The 21,057-nt window shown below is 41.7% G+C and overlaps 1 protein-coding gene across 3 annotated transcripts in view; it reads left to right on the top strand.

The window, feature by feature from the left end:
* The window catches only part of emc10 (ER membrane protein complex subunit 10), a 44,557-nt gene extending 24,066 nt beyond the window's left edge, over positions 1–20,491 (top strand). The window contains exons 5-8 of one of the 3 annotated variants that reach the window (XR_007958523.1): positions 1,299–1,480; positions 3,055–3,148; positions 9,121–9,266; positions 20,204–20,491. Coding sequence is in view for 2 of the 3 variants with exons in the window: in XM_052043107.1 (XP_051899067.1) it covers positions 1,299–1,480; positions 3,055–3,148; positions 20,204–20,305 (378 nt within the window). In the remaining variant the exon portion in view is untranslated. The remainder of the gene's footprint in view (positions 1–1,298; positions 1,481–3,054; positions 3,149–9,120; positions 9,267–20,203) is intronic. The other 2 variants (XM_052043109.1, XM_052043107.1) reach the window with 2 other exon arrangements.
* The last annotated feature ends 566 nt before the right edge of the window (positions 20,492–21,057 follow it).

Below are 21,057 nucleotides of genomic sequence, written 5' to 3'. Positions count from 1 at the left end.
CTACATAAAGAAAATGATTAATATACTGTGCTGATCTGAAAACATCTGTGAGAGACTCATTAGATTAGAGATTAGTACTTTGGGTGTGAAGCCTTCATAACTTTGGTGCCCTCGTAACAAAACCTTCATAACAAAGGGTGACGACTTGAATCATTAATTCATCTGCTCTTTCCACAGATCCTGCAAAGGTTCTGTTTCAGATTTCCAGCAGAGTTGTGCCTTTCATTATGTGCAAATATGATCACAATTATGAATGTGAACTAGAACATATCATTAATATTTCTACCAAGCATATCAAAATACAATTTATTCCATCATTGCTAATTAGTGGCCCTCATAATATTTTATGGGATAAAGGAATGCGTCCTTAGACAGATCTGCTAACTCCTCCTTTATGGTTGCATGAGCAATCCACACTACAGTGTGACTGATGAAATGCACAGATAATATTTTTAAAATACTATTTTTGTTTTAAAATGGCATGAGCCTGGTTGCCTGGTAGCTGCTAACAGATTGGGAGCAAGTTAGATTCTGTTCCTACTCGCTGAATGCCAGTTTATGTTACCTTACTGTGGAGGATAAAACTGGATTCTTTTAGCAGATAAAATTAGACCTTGTGTTCGATCATTTGTTGGTCCTGGAGATCCCTGGAATGTCCCAGCCCCAGAGAGTAAACTTCTTGTGATTGATTATTGTGGAGAAGTCTGCAAAATTAGATTACTCAGATGAAAAAGTAAGGCTCAGAGGGCCTAATGATTAGAAATACTGTTAGGTATAGCACTGAGGTATATGCACCAGAAGATTCAAGTTTCAGTGTCTAGTCTGTAGTATGTTAATCTCGATTGTAGCAACTTTTTGGCCCCCTGGTTATGGGAAAGAAAACTGAATAAGCCAAGGCTTCTGGTTCCTATTGATCACTTACTGCCCTAGTTCCTGCCGAAATATGTGACTGCGTGCATACCAACTGAGGGCGTCCGTGCGGATTTGTGCACAGATCAGCCATTTGATAGAGGTGACAAAGGGCTGGAGACAGTTTCAAAATGACAAGTGGTAGCGACATATATCTGTGGGTGAGGGTGGGATCAAGAATAACGGGCAATAAAAGGTACTGAAAAACCCCAAGGTGGTTCTTGTCTTAATTCAAACATACAGCTTCATAGTTACACATGTAAGGTGCTTTTGTGGAAGGTTTATGTTCTGTACAAACCGTTACATAACGTTTTTATTATTCAGTTTTATTATTCAACTTATTGCTCAGTTGCTTATGCTGTGTCTTCATTTTAATTTTCTTTCTTTAGTGCTCTCTGGTTGAGTCTCACCTCTCTGATGTGATCACTGTTAACACAGATGTGTCTGGCAATATAATCGGTGTTTCCATAGTAACTGTCCCTGGGTCCTGCAATGGAGCGGAGGTGGAAGATGTGGATTTAGAAGTATTTAACACAACTGTACACCTCATGCAACCAGTACTGGCGTCTGCGTGAGTATTCTTTTGTGTGTTACGTCTTTGTGCTTATCTTCCTTGTGACGATTCAAATAAATTGTTTAAAAGGGTGATTGCTTCAGTTGTCTGGTGATTTAAAAAAATTGAAAATATAGAAGGTAAGAGTGATCAGGGTTAGCAGATTAAACTTGTTCACACAATAAAATTCATGGGATGTGAATTTGGAAAAAAAATACAAGTCATTTCTGGTGGAAAGTGGATATTCTTGGACAAGAGAATTGATGGAGAGGCTGTGAGCAGGTAGGTAAGCATTGTTGAGTTGGACTGAGGAGGACGTGTACTGTAAATGAGCTTGCTATCCTAAAGTACACACTCCAGCAGGACTTTTTCCCAAATCAACATGGGGGATGGATTTTTTTTAAAATTAATTCTAGAGAGGGTACAGAGAGGGCCCAGTGCCACAGCAGATATATTAATTCTCACAGTTCCAGCAGCCTGGGTTCAGTTTTGACTTGGGTTGCTGTCTGTGTGGATTTTGCAGGTTCTCCCTGTAACCATGAGAGTTTCCCTGAGATGCTCTGGTTTCTTTCCATACCCCAAAAATGTGCTGGTAGGTTAAATGGCTGCTCTAAGACCAGTGGCAGGAAAATCAGGTGTAGTTATAGAGTCACAGAGACAGCATGGAAACAGGCCCTTTGGCCCACCGAGTCTGTGCTAACCATCAACCACCATTTGCACTAGTCCTACATTAATCCTAGAGAGGATAGATTATTGGGAACTAAGTGGTGAACCGATAAGAGTGCTCTGGGATCTGGCATGGATTCAATGTGGTGATTGGCTTCCTACGTCACAAGATATGAAACTAATTGATGTTGCCTGGGCTGGAGAATCTTAGCAATGAAGAAAGATTGGCTAGTTGGGTTATTTCCTATCTTTTTGTTTGGAGGAAGCTAAAGAAAGATTTAATTGAGGCACTTAAAATTTACTAAGGGCATAGAGTAGATGGCAAGGACATTCAACAAGATCAGTCAGTAGACTGAGGCCAGAGATTTAAAATAATTACTTGAATCATTAGAGAAATATGAAGAAGAGAACAATTTTGATTTGAGTTTAAGGCTCAGGGTGATAGAGATAAAAATCTTTACAGTATTTAAAAACTATTTGGCTATGCTGTTGGATTGCTAAAATCTACAAATCTGCTGGAATATAAGGTTAAGCTGATAGCTGTTCTGCTACCACAGATAATGGGCAGAATATCCTCTAGTGCAGTAAATATCTTTGATCCTTTCTATAGCGCAAAGGTTGCTGAGGTCACGCAACAACAGTCAGACATCCCAGTTGACATTGACTAATTTGGCATGGCAGTCTCTAATCTTGGAGATTTCCAGTGTATGCAGCTCATTTATACATGAACCAACTCTGTTACTTGGATGGAAGAGTTAAAGTTGAAAGAATAGTTTTGTGAAATAACAGGACAATGGGACACCATAACAATGTTCTCTTTTGTTGGCCACAATCTTAATTGATCACCTTTCATAGCCTGTAAGGTATTAGGATGGATCAGCTTGCCTTCCTGCCAAGCTTTAAGTGTACATACTCTTTTGTTGTAGGCCAGAGACTGCAGCATTTATCGAGCGGCTGGAACATGAACAGGCTCAGAAGGCAAAGAACCCGCAGGAGCAGAAGTCATTCATCGCAAAATATGTAAGTTGTTCCTTTAGAGAAAAAAGATAAACTGGTGTGTATATATTGTGGTGAAATGAAACATCTTAATTTTGCAGAATTACGGCACCTTTCCTCTGCAACAAAATTCTAGCAAGGTATTACAAATTAATATACTATATGAGAGCTGCATATTCATGTTTGATATTTACTATCTAACAAGGTTTGATATCATGTAAATATGCACAGAGTGTGAATTAGTCTATGAACTGGTGGTGAAATAAAGACCAGCATCTACTTTTTTCCAAATTGTACTCTATTAGTCCTGCCATAAAACACACCACAATCACATATTTTAAAAAAAAGCTAACATTTCACTTGATCCCATGATTGATTAATGCTGTATGACATTATTCTGTATCATATACAGTAGAAAGTTCCTGACTCCAGAGGCTTGATTAGGCTTTGGATTTTGGCTGTGGACTTGCAGGGGCTTGGTTGTGGATATGTTCATGGTCAAATAGTTACAAATACTCGCATGCAGGATTGGATGCCTGGACAAGGTACCTGAGGAATAAATATTCTAACAATTTTGCTGGATTGTGGTACTCTGTCTGTTACCTCGCCTAACCAAGGTCAATTGACACCTGTAAGTTAGAGACGGAGAGAACAGTAGAGGAATTGAAGTATAAGGGAAAAAATCCTTTTGCCACACCCATCCCACCTCTGAAATAAGTAGTATCTGCATACTTTATAAATAGCGAAGGCTGCTAACAACACTTTTGATGACACTGATACATCTCTTAAGGTGTTACTACCACAATATGTTACTGCCATTTGTGATAAGATATTTAATTGCATTTCATGATGTTATGCACTCAAAGTGTAACAGTTTAGAGTCCAGTAGGTAGATAAGATTGCAGATAATTGGAAAATGGAGAAAGTAAATTGTGAATAAAAATGAGGAAACTTGTCCAAGAATCTGGAGTCAACATGAGTGGGAGGGAATATTTAACTGAATTTTTTTTTTGCTGAATCCTCTCTTCACTACTTAGTGCTGATTGCAGTGAAAATCACTCTAAACAAGTTCATTGCTAATGTGGTCAGATGTAGATAGATAGACCTATCTTCTATCGTTACTGCTGGAAACCTCTTCTGACTGTCTGGAAGTTGGCAGTTGTCCAGGAGGCTAACACTAGAAGCTTGATGGAAATCTGTCTCCATCTGGAGTCCTATACTTCGCTGCTTTCAGCAATTGGTCATATTTCTAGGTTGGTGCTCTTGTTGAAGTGACCACCACTACATTTGGATATTAATGTCTGAAATAAATGAAAGATTTAGTAGCATCACTTAAATTCTTAAATACTAGGTTTGAATTCTTGTATTAATTGTAGATTCTTGATTTTCTATTCCCTTTGTTCCTCAAGTGCTAGGGTACAGTTCTGCAGGTGTCAGCATTTCTTTAATGCATTGTCCAAGCAGTCATTCATCAAATATTTTTCTTGTTGGTTAGAAAAAATTTGATGATAGAAGTTGTGACCTGATGAATATGAAAGCCTTATTGGAATGGGAGCATGCTTGCTGAGAGCATCACTGGTGAATCTCATTCTGAATTCTCTCTGCTTCCCACCCAGCAACATATTTCATCATTTGTCACTGGATAACTCTTGCTTTTTCTATTGCTCCTTAATCTGGAGATGGCTATTTCTAATTGAACATTTAAAAGCAGGACATGCTGGAAACTCTCAGCAGATCAGGCAGTATCTGTGGTGGGAGAAACATGGTTAATGCATCAGAACAGTTCTGATGAAGGGTCTTCAACCTAAAACATTAACTCTGTTTCTCTCTGCACAGATGCTGTCTGACTGCTGAGTATTTCCTGTTTGTATTTTAGATTTCCAGCATCTAGTTTTTGATTTCCATTTGTTTAATTGTACTTTTACACATTGATTGCCAATAAACTTGGCACATGCTGAACCAAACTTGAGATCTTCTGAACACTGAGACTCAGTAAGCTTAATTGTTGTGGTCTATCAAGTCACGTAACACAATGTTTATGTATATATTGAAAAGCTATATTTTAAACATTCTGATTTGAAGAATCGACGATCGCATCTGGTTCATTGGTGGGGGTGCTACTGTTTTGTCACTTAGGGGATGCTATAAGGGGAGATCCTGAGGCTAAGCTTCCCTGCACTACCCTGTTGCGTTACTTCTGACAGCGTTAGGGACAAGTTATTTGCCTATGGAGAGCAGGTTTTGCTCTGATAAAGTGGGTTAATGATTTGCCACAATTGCCACTCAAATGGTCTTCCATAGATGCAAGCAGCTCTCCAATACTGTACCAAACTAGCCACCTTTTGCATGTGAGCTCAGACAATGAGCCCAAGAAAATCAGACAGAACTAATTTTGGGCCCCTGATCAGCAGCCTGGGCTCAAATGGGAAAGTTGGAGGAGTCGATTTTGGACCTGAAGCCTCCTCGAAATGCAGGTGGTGTTTCAGATGAAGGGTTTGATGCAGGGATTTGGATTGACTTGTTCCCTGAATCCATGATCTTTGTTTCATGTGGGTTTGGCTAGGAAGGTCGCAGCAGCAAGGGTTTTGAGAACGCTGTCATGGTGAGATTGTCCTTGAGGCCAGTGACGGTTATGAGGTTTGAAGCAGTGTTGATTATGATGAGTACTTGATTTTGGCTTGCATAAGTTTTCCTAAAGATAGTTGGGATTGGAAGCAGGCATTGTGTCCCTTTTCAATGCTGCTTAATATATAGATGAAAGGTGCTTGTTTAACAAGCTGCTATCCAACGTGAAATAATGCAAACAGTGGGTGTGCATACATTTTACATGCCATTTTGGTTCTCATTATCTGTAGCATTAAAACAGGGGCACACCTTATCATAGTTTCTTTCTTGTATATTGGCAGGTTATTCAAACCAACATACTAGATATGTGCACATGTTTACCCACAAGAATCGTTTGGTTCTGGCCAGGGCCAGGGACCCTGGTCAGTAGCAATGCCCCAGTTGCAGCCTTAAGCAATTGACAGCATTGATTGTGTTTCAGCCTGGACCTTCATGGTTTTGTACACATTACTTATTTGACAAACTTAGCAATAGGAGAAGCAGAATCCTGATGTTTTAATGAGGGATTCCAAGGAGGCTCTGAATGAAATCCTTCAACACAAATAAACAAATTCACTGCAGAAAATCCTTAAAGAGTTGTCAGCAGGGAAGACTCATTGATTTCACTGTACTCTGAGTTGTTTCAAACTGCTGACTACTGCAGTGAAAGTGACCTGACCTGCTCACCAGAAACTAATGTATTCACTTGGTGGCGGGATTAAATGGAGCACAAACAGTGGCTGAGAATATGTTCCAAGCTATAATACATTTAAGGGTATGAATAACGCGTTAAACCACAGTGGTGAAGTTCATTAAGTTTTAGGAATCCTATTCTTCTGAGACTGTTGTAGTTCTGATCACATTGTCATGCATTATTTATTTTTATAACATTTAGTTTTAATCTTTTATCCTTTTGGGGTTTTTATATTGGAGGTTTTCTTATCTTCGGTAATTTTTCTGATTAAATATTAGATAGAGAATTATTTTGCTTGTCCATTTGCTTCTAAGGATTCTATTCATTCTCTATAACTGTCAGCCCATTTGCTCTTGATTGGGTGAACATTGGATCTGCATCCAAGAATGCTCTTCCAATGCCATTTGGCATATTAATGGTTTGGACTGGGGCCATGAGGAAAGGGCACTCAGGCTGATTTTCTTCTGTCATCCCACCCAAGGGTGATGAGGTTATTTCACTCCCAGTGTCCTAACTAAGGAATCCCCAAAGTCAGCACAGACATATTTTTTGGGTCTGTACAGTTCAGTGCTGTGCTGAGAGGTTCTTCAACAAGCTAAGCTATATCTATTTGGTCGAAGCATAACAATGTTTCGACCAAAGTTTAAAGGAAACATCTGATCAGAGACTTTTGTTTACTGAGGTGTTGGAAGAAGCTGAAGTTTGTTAGCCAATATGAAAATATCCAGGAATCATGCCATGATCTCTCTAGTCGACAGTAGTTCCTTTCTAAAAACTTACCTTGCACTGTTAATATAAAGCTTATTGTCACTTAATTGTGGATTGAAGAAAGATCACATTATTTACTAACTGAAATTTATTTTTCAGAGTAAAAAAAATTGTTTCTGTTCAGTGCCAGAATTCCTAGGAGGTTCAGAATTACTACATACCATAAAGTGTGAGTGGAATAGAACACTCTCACTTGTGAAGTTGCTGTAGGCTCATCCCTCTCTAACAGGAGCCCCCTTCTGACACTGTCACTACTAACACCAGATCTTCTGTATCCTTCCTTCAGCCCAGCACGTTAGCTGGACTTCATTTCTTGCTTCCTCATCTTACTCTTTTCAAGAAAAAAAAATTCAAATTTATTGGGATATCTTTTATCACAATGCATTCTGCTGAGGCTAAAGTAGGTAATTTAAAAACTGAAACCTTAAATAGCGTGGTAGACGCTTATCTTTCTCAACATACTGAAGCCAGTGTGATGTTAATGTGAGCTATTCCCCAAGTAGAAGCTGTAGTCTTGTGTTCTGTCCTTGCAGAGACTTCCCAGCCCTTCAGGCCTTCGATCATGCACACTTGATTTTGTATCTTTCCAAACCAGTCAAGGAAGTAGTATTATCAATCCACAGATTCTAACTTATCTCTAGAAATTATGTAAGAACCATACTAGACAGCTCAAGCTTCTATGCACTTACAGCAGCAAATAGCCTGATGTTTTGAAATGCACTGCTCAAAGTGGCAGCAATTGAAGTGATAACCTCTTAATGGCAGTCAGTAACATGTTCTAACAATTCCTTTCAGTTCTGTTTAACTTTGGTGACAATGCTTTGTGACTTGATCTCGTCTTCATTCTACGTGTAAATACAATGCTTGGGTTTTCTCTGAAATGCATGCAAATTTTAAATGGGAAAGTAACATTTTGAAATGGTTCAATAATTGGAAAAGAGGAATGTCAATAACCATAAAAGTAAACTTTGCCAAAAATTATGGAAGACATGAATAATATGGAAAGAAAGCTAGATTAATTGTTGATATTCACTTCCATATTGTCCTGCAGCACAGAAGTTACAACTAGTGATGCTGTGTGAATATTTAACATGCTCCCTACTGAATTCCTGTCTTGCTACATTAAGCATGATGTTAATCTTGTCGAGGGTGAAATCGTAGCTATCCTGACTGGTTTGGGGGTTGAATTTGTGTATATTACAGTCATGGTTTTTTTCAGTGGTGTGATGGCATATGTCAATCCATGTCTATCTGCTGTGATCGAATCTCATGACTTGAAAAGTGATAATGGAATTTATTTCACTACCTGAACGAGAACTATTGCAGTTTGTGCATATTGTGCAGTATACTTTTTTTTACAGGCTTTTTTTTTACAGAGATGCTTCTTAAAACAGCATCTACAAATAAATAATCAGTAATTCAATAACGCTTCCTGGGATAGACAATCCACCTGAATACTGTTTGGTAAATCCAGTAGCAAAATATGTTTCTGATACTTTTGGGTGAGCCCTATGGATGGGTTTGACTGTGTATTCTAGGAAGTCATCCTACCAACAGCCATTGCCTAGGTGCCCGTGTGTGTGCAGGGTACCTGATGGTGACTCTAATGCATTTTAGCAATTCAAAGACTTTTGGTAAGGTATAGAATGGACAGGCTTTTGTGCAATGGTGTGGATAACTTTTGCGCATGAGTTTCACACAGGCCATCTGCGTTTATGGATGTATTGTGATCTGCAAAATGTACAAAGGAATGGCTTGAAATGTTCTCGAGTTTGCACACACTACCGGTGGAGAAGGAAGAAAACCATCCATAAAAGCTGCCTATTGTAAACCAACACGTTGATGTTGCTTCACTATTACCTAATCTTTTGTGCCGTTTGTATTTGTGAATTTGATGAGCTGGTCTTTCTTTCTGTTTTCTTTTATGCAGTGGCATTTAATTCTGGGCGGGGCCATCTTTCTCATGGTTACAAATACCGTCAAAGCGCCTCGAGAACTAGGAATACAAGCATGACGTCTGCAAAGTAATGGTGGTTCCCAGTTGTCTTCAGGAGATTGTGTGCAGTGGCAAGCAAGGTGCTATTCACTTTTTTATGAAGGTCAAATGATTATTTCCCTTATACCAAATGTCTGGACCTTGTCTTTTGATTCTCAACAATCTGTAGCTGTGGGCCAGCAAACTTTATTTTCAGAGAGATGAAATGTGAAGTGGCTAAAAGTCTTGTCTAGACACCTGTTTGCAATCTGTAGCCAATGATTTTTCAACAGATCCTGTCATTAAGAAATCCTTTTGCTTGCTGGATATCAGCTGGCGCATCATGGATACTCGTATCTCTGCACCATAACATGACAGGCCCAAGAGGTTGTTCTTCTGAAAGTAATAGTCTAAATTTTAAAAAATTTTCTAAGTGTTCAAGGCCCACCCGGCATACAGCTTCCGGTGTGGAGCTTGCTGAATGATCTCTTCGATATAGCTTTGTATAAAGCCATTAGCTTAAGAAGTGTTCAACTTCCCCTCTCTGAAAACCAAGACCATTAGGTCTGGAGCCCCAGTCAAGTGATGTGGCTGGGTGCTCATTTCCTTTTTTGTTTTTCTGATAATTTCAGTGCTTTACGTGATGGAATTTGTAAAATCCCAAATATCATTTGACCTTGAATCATTTGTTTGACACTAGCACACTTCTATTATTTTTCTTGTTGGAATTGCTTCCAGTGTGACACATGGCTACCCCAATGCATGAAATTTGTACCCCTTCATTCATTGGCTCATGGTGACTTTACTCCGTTGGTCACATTTCGGCTGAACAGTGACAGTTTGCAGACACCCTTAAAGGTAACTGTTGCTGCTGAGAGTCAGTTAATCCTTTACGAGTGAGAGCTACTGTTGTAGTTCAGGTGGCTGCCGTAACAGGGCTGGTGGGATTGCAGTTGGCTACAAATTTATGACACAAACCTGACACAAATTGGGTTGTTGGAAAGTTCCTGAGGCCCTGATTTGTTTATAATTGGAGAAGGATCAAATTCACAAATATTTATTAGTGTAAGGAATTAGAATTCTATCAGCATTGGAAATTCTGGGGAAGTTGTGACCTTTTGAGAATGGAGAAAGTTCCATCACCTGAGACACTTGTGTCAGCACTTATAAGCAACCATTTTTAAGCAGCATTGATCTGCTTTTATTTTTCTTTCTTCTGCCGGCTAACATCTCAAAGTACTCGTGCTACAGGATGGACAACTGGCCTCGTCACCTTTGGGCAGCTTGCTTTTTTAAATGAACAATCTGAAGCACTCTCCCAGTGGTATAATAGGTAACCTGACCTAATCGAAAGATCTGGGGTTCAGTCCTTGGACCATGCTAAGTTAGGGTTTCTTAGCAGCTACTCTCCTTCTCTGGAACAAATCAGTCATGGTTCCTGCTTATTATTCCATCACTGCTAGAGAAAAATGGTCTGGTGAGAAGCAGTGGAAGGAGAGTTTGGAGTTGTGCGATGCATGAAGAATGGTCTCGAGCGAGATACAAGTGGGGATTTGTGCCCATGTGCCACTGGGGTGTCTTCTATCATGTTACGTTATGATGTAGAGTTATGGAGGGGATGAAGCAGTGTTGATTCCTAGCTTGGGTAATATGATTCCACAGAGCTAGAATCATCCCAGATATCCTGCACACCATCAAACTTCAGAAGCAGCAAACAACCCCCCAGAGGAACTCGCAGTGGGTCGAGCAGCATCTGTGGGGGCAGTGGAAGGAATTGCCGATGTTTCAGGTTGAAACCCTGCATTGGGTCTAAGTGGAGAGGAGAGATAGCCAGTATGGAGAAGGGGAGGGGTGAGATGGAGATCGGGGTGTGGGGGGGGTGAAGGATTGAAGAATGAGTGGCAGATTGAGCTAGTTGGGGGGCAGGGGTGGGTGGAGATGGGGGCAGATTAAAAAAGGGGACAGATGGAGCCAGGTTAGGAGGGGGTTGGGTGAAAGTGGAGATTGCTAGGAGGGTAATAAGCAGGAATACAAAGGTTACCAGTGCTGGAATCTGATAAGGAAGGAAGGTAATAATGAAAAGTATTAGAGGAGAGGTGAAAGGCAGATGGAACCAGGACCAGATTTGGTGTGGGGTGGGGAGGGAGAGAGCCAGTGCGTGAAATGTATGGGTATTAGGTTGATGGAACCAAGAGGGAGAGGGGGACGAAAGACGAAACTGGGTTATGGGAAAGGGAACAAAAATAGAGGGAGCAGTGGTGGATGGGAAGCGGAGAGAGAGGGGTGGAGGGGGAAACGCACCTTGTGGGTTTGGGTCAAAGAATAGAGAAATGAGCATAGTGCACTGAGCATCATAATTGGGTTGGAATTTGCTGCTAAAGTGTGGAAGACTTGGGGAGACCGATTTTAGCTCTTGAAATTTAAGTGCTTTTGCTCAAAGTACTTTTCTGGTTAACATTGCAGAAGAAAATCTCAATGAAAAGAAAATTGTTGCTCAAACATGTTAACTTCTTAATCTCCTCAGCAAAGTCATCAGGTTAATGCTTACTCCCTGTAGTAATCTGTAGAAAATACTGGTTCAATCACAACTGGAGTATTGTGTCTAGCTTCGGGTGTCGCACACTTTCAAGAGGTGAAGGCTTTGGAGGGGGTGCAGAAAAGATTTACCTAAATTATTTGAGGGCTGGAACTCTAGTTACGTGGATGGACTAGAAAACCTGGGGTTGTCCTCCAGAGAAGGTTACAAGGAGATCTGGTTGAGGGCTAAATGTGATGGGTTTGGATAAGACTAGAGAGAGTCTGGTTAATATTGGTGGAAGGGTTAAGAACTAGGGATAGTGGGAATTGGCAAAGAACCAAAAATGACGAGAGAAATTGTCTTTTAATACAGTGGATGGTTAGGGTCTGGAATGAGCTGCTGGAGGTAATGAAGGTGGATGCAACTGTAGTGTGCAAAAGAAGCCTGGAGAAGTACCTGAAAAAAGAGAACATGAAAGCCGGGAGAGGGGGAAGGAGTGTGGGACTCCCAGATTGACCTTGCATTGAGCCAGTATAGACTCTGGTCAATGGCATCCTTTCTGCCGAAATCGTTGTGTGACTTTTTTTTCTGGATTCAATTTGTGTTTCCTCCAAAGTTTCAGCCCTGGGATACAGGGTATCACTGGCATTTGTTGCCTGTTTTGATCATCTTGACTGATGTTTTGCGCTTTATTACAACTGAGTATTTCTCTAGGTCTTTTACAGCGGTCAGCTTTATATTTATTTTTCTTATTAAACTGAATTTTTATGGATAGCCACTTAAGATTTCACCAGCCTGAGAATGTTGAGCTCTTGTGTGTTAGTCAGTGATGAGCAACCTTCTCACTTGTCTTTTGTCATAAAGTGAAGGCTACCAGATACTGTAGTAACGTCGACCTGCTGGTTGGATATCAATAAGCTGGGGGAAATGTTGCATTTATATTTAATACACACTTCAATGTGTTTGATTTGTGGCTTTTCTCACCTTGCTGGTGCTGAGGAAGATTAAGAATTCTTATCTAACCTATTCCCAGGAAGGAATAATACAGATTTTCGATAGTACACTCTGAAGGCATGGAGCTGCAGAGTATCCGATTTTTTTTTTATTTTTCTCTTGTTGAATATCTGAATCAAAACATTTGAATCCCTGTGGGGTGGGGGGGTGGGTGGTGTTACAGATCAGGAATAAAAGCAAAGCTGCCTGATTGGCTTGTGTAGCTCTGAGCGAAACAGTGGCAGTTCCAGGCTGGAATCCTCGTCTTTGCTGAGTTAACGGATCTTGGCCGAGATGGCATTTGGAAATGCTACAACTGGCTTCATTGCCTTTGGGTTCAGGATGAGGAAATGAGCAATCCCACTGCTGATTCCTATCCTCACATATTTAGCATTCCTCCCAGGATGGAACAGTCTGTCAGCACTCGATGTGACAATCAGCTTTCTAACTGAGCTGGTAGAGGCCAGCTGCCCCCTGTGGAACTATCTGCCCCCAGCAAGAATTGGTGCCATCAGGGGAGGAAAAAAACAAGAAAATCAGCAATCAAAAATAAGTGGTCTGTCTAAAAACTAATGACATGCAGCAATGCTACAATAAAGAATGATCTTGGCTGACATTGCCAGAAGTATATGAGATTCATTACTCTCCTGAGGAAAGGCGTGGGTAACTCTTGATTCAGAAGCCTTTAAAATATGATTATTTTGAAATTTAGTTTTTAGATGAAAAAAATATTGTCAGGATGCATGTGTTTAAAAAGTCACTGATTTTTCTTGCACTATTGTAACCCTTAGTTATAGGGAGGGTAAACTGTGGCATATATATTGAGAAAGAAAGATTTGAATTCGTACAGCACCTTTTATGACCTCAGGGAATCCCAAAGCATTTCACAGACAATACAGCAGTTAATTTTTTTTTGCAGTCATTTTATTTGGTGTAATTCACTAATGTAGAGAAGTAACAATCAAAGTTTACCAAGAAAGGTTCTGCACACAGTAATGTTGGAAATTGCCAGGTAGTTGCTTTTGGCAGTTTTATTAGAGTGACACTAGAAATGCCTGCAGTTTGCATAATAACATGGGGTCTTTTGTATTCTTTTGAGGGAATTGGGCTTAACATCTCAGCTAAGAGATGGCATTCTCAGCGTGAAGAAGCTACCCCTGATGTTCCTTTTAAATCTCTCACCTCTGATCTTAAACCTACAGTATGTCCTCTTGCTTTTAGCACCCCCTCCCTGGGAAAAAGACTATGTGCTTTCACCCTGTCTATGCCCCTCATGATCTTGTATACCTCTGTTGGGTCACCCCTCAATCTTCTACGTTCCAGGGAATAAAGTCCTAGTCTACTCAGCCTCTCCTTGTAACTCAGGCCCCTCAAGTCCAGGCGACATTCTGGTAAATCTTCTCTGCAATCTTTCTAGTTTAATGGCATCTTTCCTATAACAGGGTGACCAAAACCTTTTAATGTTTAATTTATATTTTTCTTGTGAATGTTGCTGATATGATGCTCTGTGCCTGTGATGCTGCTGCAAGTGAGTTTTTCATTGCACCCGTGCACACATGGACTTGTGCATCTGACAATAAACTCAGCTTTGACTTTGAAAACTGTACACAGTGCTCCAAGAGCAGCTTCACAACGTTTTGTACAACTGGAACATAACCTCCCAACTTCTATACTCAGTGCCCTGACTGATGAAGGCCAGTGTGCCAAATGCCTTCTTCACCACCCTACCTACCCACTTTCAGTGAACTGTGCACTTGCACTCCTAGATCCCTCTGTTCCATAACACTCTGCTGCTTGAGTGCGGCATGAGTTGCTGCTGACGACCTAGAGACTGACACACTCAGAAGTTCTTTTGAGTTTCAAGTCATGACTGGTTTTACTTGCCTGTTAGAGCGATAAGCAAACATTTCATTTTTATCACCCCCTCCTATTAAAGATGGGCTCTGGATTCCTCTACAAGTGTGCACATTAGCAACTAAATGGCTAAATATTGGGAATCATTGTTTGGCCCCTGGGCAGTGATTCAGACTGTACCTAGCTCTGGATGGGGAGGCCAATCTCCTGCCCTTGTCTATCTTTCACTCTGTAGTACCCTGGCTGTTTACTTCACACTTCTTAAACTGACAGGAGCTGAGGCTAATCATAGTGACCTGCTGGAGACAGTAGGCTCCCCACAGGCCAGGGATGTTACTGGTGATTATGTCTCGGTGAAGTACATTCACCACCTAGGCCATTGTAGAACTGTGGGAATCAGGTGTTTGAGCAGTGGGGAGCTGACTTAAAAATAACTTCCTGAAAGCAATTGCAATTGTGTAGACTTTTAGAAATTAAATATTGCTGATGTTTAACCTTGTAGTGATCCATCTCAAGCTCTGAACACTGTTGGAGTTATAGAGTAATACAGCATGGAAGTGGGCCCTTTGGCCCAACTTCTCCATGCTGACCATGGTGTCCACCAACCTAGTCCCATTTGCCCATGCTTGGCCCATATCCCTCTAAACCCCTCCTGTCCATGTACTTATTCAAATGTCTTGTAAATGTTGTTATTCTTTAGAAATCCTGATGATCTGAATTTTTTTAAATATCATTACCCCTTTTAAACATCATTGATCATTGTCTCCACAGAATGGTATTCAAAACTGGCTCCATTGCACAACTAGAGGTGGGGACAAACGGGATTGGTCAACTTGCTGGATTTCAGTCAAGTTGATTTTGACCTGTTGATCCCAACAATATTTCAGTTAAAAACCCAGAAATAAGTTCTGGGGGGCTGTGTCCGCTGTATTGTTAAATCATTGAGACTAGAAGGTACCATGTTTGATTTCTGGTCTGTATTCCTCTGCAGCTGGGCATTTCCATTGGCTTCTCTGCCTCTGGACCAAGGTACAGAGATGATCATCCATAATTTCTGCTGCTTGTTTTTTATTTGAAAAATAACTTTATTCATCAAAAATAATACAAGAAATAAATAACAGTGCATGGCTTTCTTTACATCTGTACTGCTGTCCAGTCTGGATATTCATCATATTGTCCAGTCTGTTACATTCTGTGTATAAAGTGCCAGTGCCACTCATGGCCATAACAATGTACCCTTGAAGTGTTTGCGGGCATGTTACATGGGAGCCAGTCCCTCGGTTCCCAGTGGCAGCAGGACCATGGATTACAGTCCTTCCCCACAATGCATCGGCTGCACTGAGTTTCAGTGCGTCCCTCAACATGTACTCCTGCAGCCCAGACTCTTGTCAGTCGGCAGCATTCCCTTATGGACATCTCATTGTACTGGAAGACCAACGATTATCTCATTCCCATTGCAGCCACCTGGAGGGCAGTGTGCATTGGGAGTGAGACTCTGATTGTGCAGGAGGTGTGTGATGGTGGGGGTCCCTCTGACTGCCAGCCAAGCCAAGTCTTGAAAGTGTGTCTTTCACAGAGTTGGTGATCTTAAAGCAGCAGCAGATGTTTGTCTCAGTGTGTGTCCCTGCGAGGTCTTGATTGGTGCTTGTTGGTGAAGTCTGGTGATGAGGAATTCTCACAAATAGTTACGCCCGTCTGCTTGGGGAACCACCTCACAGGATCCATTGTGTCCTTCTCCTACAGGGTCTACAGGACGTTCCCTGCTGACCACTGTCTGATGGACTTGTGGTCAAAGGTGTTTTTCTGCAGGAACTTTCCCACGAAGAATGGGTAGCACGGCAACGTCCAACTGAATGGAACATTTCATGGGAACAGGGCCAGTTCCTTCCTCCGCGACACCAGGGACAGATAGACCCTCAGCCTGTCATGGCTCTTGGGCCACACACAAAAGCAGCCACCAGCACGAGGATGATGTTGGGTACGCCTTTTCCTGCGTTCTCTGGAGACATGCATCGCCACCCGTCGGACGCACTCCATTCCATCTTGGATCCCCAGATGAAGCGGAAGATGGTTTGGGTGACTGCCACAGCAGAAGAGTGGGGTACAGGCCACACCTGCCACAGGGAGAGCACCTCACACCTGATGACCAGGTTTGGGCCCACCATTGAGAGGTGCATTGGTTCCAATTTTTGTTGGACTTCCTCTATCCTCCCCTGGCAAATTTTTGCCGCATGCCCCAGATCCCCAGCACCTTCAGGTATAATCAGACCTGACGGTGAAGAGAACAGAGGATCAGTCAGGCCATTTGCCAAAGAGCATGGCCTCGCTCTCCCTGCGGTTGACTCTGGCCCCTGGAGGCCAGCTCGCACTGGTGGCAGATGCTGATCAATCTGCAGAACGAATGTGGACCCAATTAGAAGATCATCTACATACAATGAGGCTTTGATGTGAGTGCCCCTACTGCCTGGCATTGTAACCCCTCTTAATACCTGTGTTTTTCCTAACGGATTCAACAAAGCTTTGCTAACTGGCTACTATTTGCTGAAAGCTATTTGTATGGATATTAATTAAAAAAACAGGGTGGAGTCCAACTGTAACATTCCTCATGGTCAAGGAAACTGTTGATAGTGTCAACATTCATTTGGTAAATGGCCACCAAGGTGCTTTAGGAGAGATGGTGAAGGGATATATTTTGATTATAACAGCCTTGTGTTCCTTTCTTTCCTCTTTAAAAGTCGTTGGGCGCACCAGATTACGGAGTTCTGAGGGTTACATTGGTGGATTGTCTCCCTGCGGAAATGAACAGGGTCACTGGCAACCTTGCTCTGGGGTGGCTGACTACTGACAGATCTTGAAATGGTGAAAGTAGAGAGAGGCTCATATGGGCACTGTTCAACTTGGGACTGACTTTGTTTTGGAAATGGGTTAAAGAATCAAGAAGTCACCAACACAGGTCACCTTGATGTAGGAAAAAGAATATTGATTTTTTTCTGAAAATTACTTGATAGAAAAAGATGGATGGGATTTGAAAGCTGAGGAAGGTCTTTAGTCCTCCAAGGATTTGGGATGGGTTCTGTTATTTGTTAACAATGTCATAAGTATGCTGCCATTTATTCTGGGGATTCTGTCCATGTGAATTTTTTAAATAACCTCTGAAATGCTGCATGTGGAGGAAAGCCACAAGAGTCGCAATTGGTTGGCTAACCTGAATCAGGAGACCGGTTGGTGTTTGATGTGTCTGGATTTTCTAAATATTAAAAACTTGGTAATTGGTTTATTATTGTCTCATGTACCCAGATACAGTGAAAAGCTTTTGTCTGCATGCCGTCCAGACAGATCATTCCTTACATAAGTACATTGAGGTAGTAAAAGAAAAGGGAAAAAACAATGCAGAATATAGTGTTACAGTTACAAAGAAAGTGCAGTGCAGGTAGACAAGCAAGGTGCAAGGCTATGATGAGGTAGACTGAGACATCAAGAGTTCGTCCTTATTGTACAAGAAGTCCATTCAAGAGTCTTACAACAATGTCCTTGAGCCTGGTGGTACATGTTGTCAATCTTTTATATCTTCTGCCCAATGGAAGGGGGGTGCAGGGGGAGGAGAGAATGACTGGGGTGGGAGGGGTCCTTAATTATGTTGGCTGCTTTCCCGAGGTAGCGAGAATTGTAGACAGTGGAGGGGAGGTTTTAGTGATGGACTGGGCTGCATTTACATGAAATTTCTTGTGGTATTGGGCAGAGCAGTTGCTGTACCAAGCTGTGATAGGATGCTTTTTATGGTTCTGAACTTTAACATTAACATGTTGCATGTATTAACTTTAAATGTTCTTCCTCTTGTGTGTTTTAAAAACTCTTGTCTTCCAGTAACGCCTGGTGACGGTGTCAATGCTATAGGTTGAAATTTATTGGCAGTTCCCATGCAATAAGGGAAAATCAAATGGCTTCTTGCGATAATGAATTATTTGAAGGCCTCTTGTCATCAGGCCACCTTTATAAAACTAAAAGCAAAGTCTTACAAAGAATTATGCTGTGCTCACTCGTGATTGCCTCTCTAGAAGCACTGGCACGAAATCTTTCTCCAGCAGTACTGGTTAATGAGCCTGACTGATGCTGAATTGAATTTATATCCAACTGACACTTGAAACATCATCCTTGGGTCATTGACTTTGTCATTTCTGATATAAAACAGCTGATTACTATTGTCAAGCTCAGTAATATATTCGACTAATAGCTTTGATGATGTTGTCAGTACTTATGCACAAAATGAGCTAAGTAAGATGGGATTTTGGTGGTTTTTAAAGGTTATAAACTTCCAGTGGAAGCTCACCTCATGGTAAACACACAGTGTGGTGGTGAGCTGTACAGACCAGGGATCCCATGTTATAAACTCAGGTCCGTGATGGCACAACGCTTAGCTCTGCAGTTGTTCACCGTGAGGAAAGGGGAAGGAAATTATCTGGGGTTCTTGCTATAAATTGCCATCTGATAATTCCTGCTTACAGAGCATGTGGTGCAGGTAAACTTAGACTTTGTTGTGACAATCTCTAGAAACAATTAGGTTCCCAATATCTGTGGGGGAGGGAGGGTATTAGATTGTGATGCTTAGAGGAAATCTGTTGCCCATCACCCACACACTCCTCCCTCCGGTTCCCCTCCCCACCTCCCTCCCTATATTCCATGCTCCACTGTCCTCACCTATCAGATTCCATCTTCTTCAGTCCTTTGTCACTTCTACCTGTCACCTCCCAGCTTCTTACACCCACTCACCCCTCCCTCACCTGCCTATCACTGCCCCTCACCTGGATCCACCTATCACCCTCCAGCTTTTGCTCCACCCCTTCCTCCCCCACCTTTTATACCGGCTATCTCTCCTCTTTCCAGTCCTGATGAAGGGTCTCGACCCGAAACATCAACTGTTCATTTCCCTCCATAGATGCTGCCTGACCCGCTGAGTTCCTCCGGCACTTTGTGTGTTGCTCCACATTCCAGCATCTGCAGTCTCTTGTGTCTCTAGATATATTGGATGTTGGTAAGGATCATCGCCAGATGTAATGTAACCAGCTGGAACGCAGATCAGTCTTCCTTCCGAGGTGTGGTCTTTTCATCTGACTTTTTTTTCCTTTTTAATGCAGTGTGAATGTAGATGACAACAGTCGGGAGCTGGAACAGTGCCTGTATCGTCCAGGCTCTTCCTCTCAGAATGCCCGGGGTTCCACTGGTTCTTGCGGAACAGCAGCACCATGGCATTAGCATGTTAAGAGTGGGAGAGAAGCCTCGTTTAAATCATTTATAACTGGGAGCTGCAGCAGCTTTCTGTTCAGTCACAAATACCATGCCTGCAATTTTCAAGGGACAGTAGAGGTGGGAAGTCCTTTTCAGAATTGCATATTTCTAGTGATACCTGGATGTGCAGATTCCTTGATCAGTGGCAGGGATTACAGAGATGCACCTTGACTTTGTACATGCTTTCTCTCCTACCGTGGTTTTAAACCAAATCCCTAACATAAAATGAACAGCATTTCACTCTAGGTACAGGAGCAATCCTCAGACAGACCCTGTGCTCATTATTTTACTATTGAGTCATCTGTCTCTCACTCACTGAAAAGATGTGATATTTCTGCATAATTTGCTGAGTCTGAAGATGACCTGCTTTCTCTGTCTTTCCTTTCACAGTGGATGTATATCGTTCCCATTGTGATTTTCCTGATGATGTCAGGAGCACAGGATCCCAATGGAGGGAGTAGTGGAGGTGGCTCAGGTGGAGGTGGGAGGTGATAAATGCAGCATCCGAAGATCGACGCTTTCCTAGTGCTGGGACACGAGAAGTGCAGCATGTTGTAAATACAAGTTATTCGCTGGACACAGATATTCTCAGGACATGGGAAATGTAAAACTGGCATCAACATGAGTAACTGAGGTATAATAACATTGTTGATTTAAAATAAAGTAAATTGTCACTGGTTTGTGATCCTTTATTTCAGAACTCGCTTCCAGCCACTAGTTGCTGCCACTGCAGTTTAAACAAGGTCAGAAAAAGATAATGGGTTCAAGATGAACCTGTGTACTCACTTGTGTTGATTCTCAGATATAAAGATTTAAAATCCCAAGTATTCATGCAATACCTGGTAGCAAGAGGTGTTTGTACGGACTAACTCAGAAGTGACTGTGTTGAGCTAATGGAAATCGTCTATGGGATGTGATTATTGTAAATTTATTCTGTCAGCCTCTCCAATATACCTTTCTCGTATCTGTTATGAACAATGTATGGCAACTAGGTCAGCCTGAAGTCCGAGATACCATTGGAGTTCTGAATGAACAAGCTGATTATCGGAATTGGAGTCAGATCCTCCCACAGTCCCATAACCACACCTTCAGATTAGATACCAGCTCTGGTGTGGGTCTGGATTGGAAAGGCAAGGGGAGAAATCAGTTAAAATATTCACACCTTGTGACCCTGGTGAAACTGACTATGCATGAATGTTCCCATCATTGGCCTTTGGTAATTGGCTTATTAATGTCATGTAAAC

Source organism: Pristis pectinata, chromosome 33, assembly GCF_009764475.1.
Source record: "Pristis pectinata isolate sPriPec2 chromosome 33, sPriPec2.1.pri, whole genome shotgun sequence".
NCBI lineage: Eukaryota > Metazoa > Chordata > Chondrichthyes > Rhinopristiformes > Pristidae > Pristis > Pristis pectinata.
This window is presented reverse-complemented; position numbering and strand designations above follow the sequence as displayed.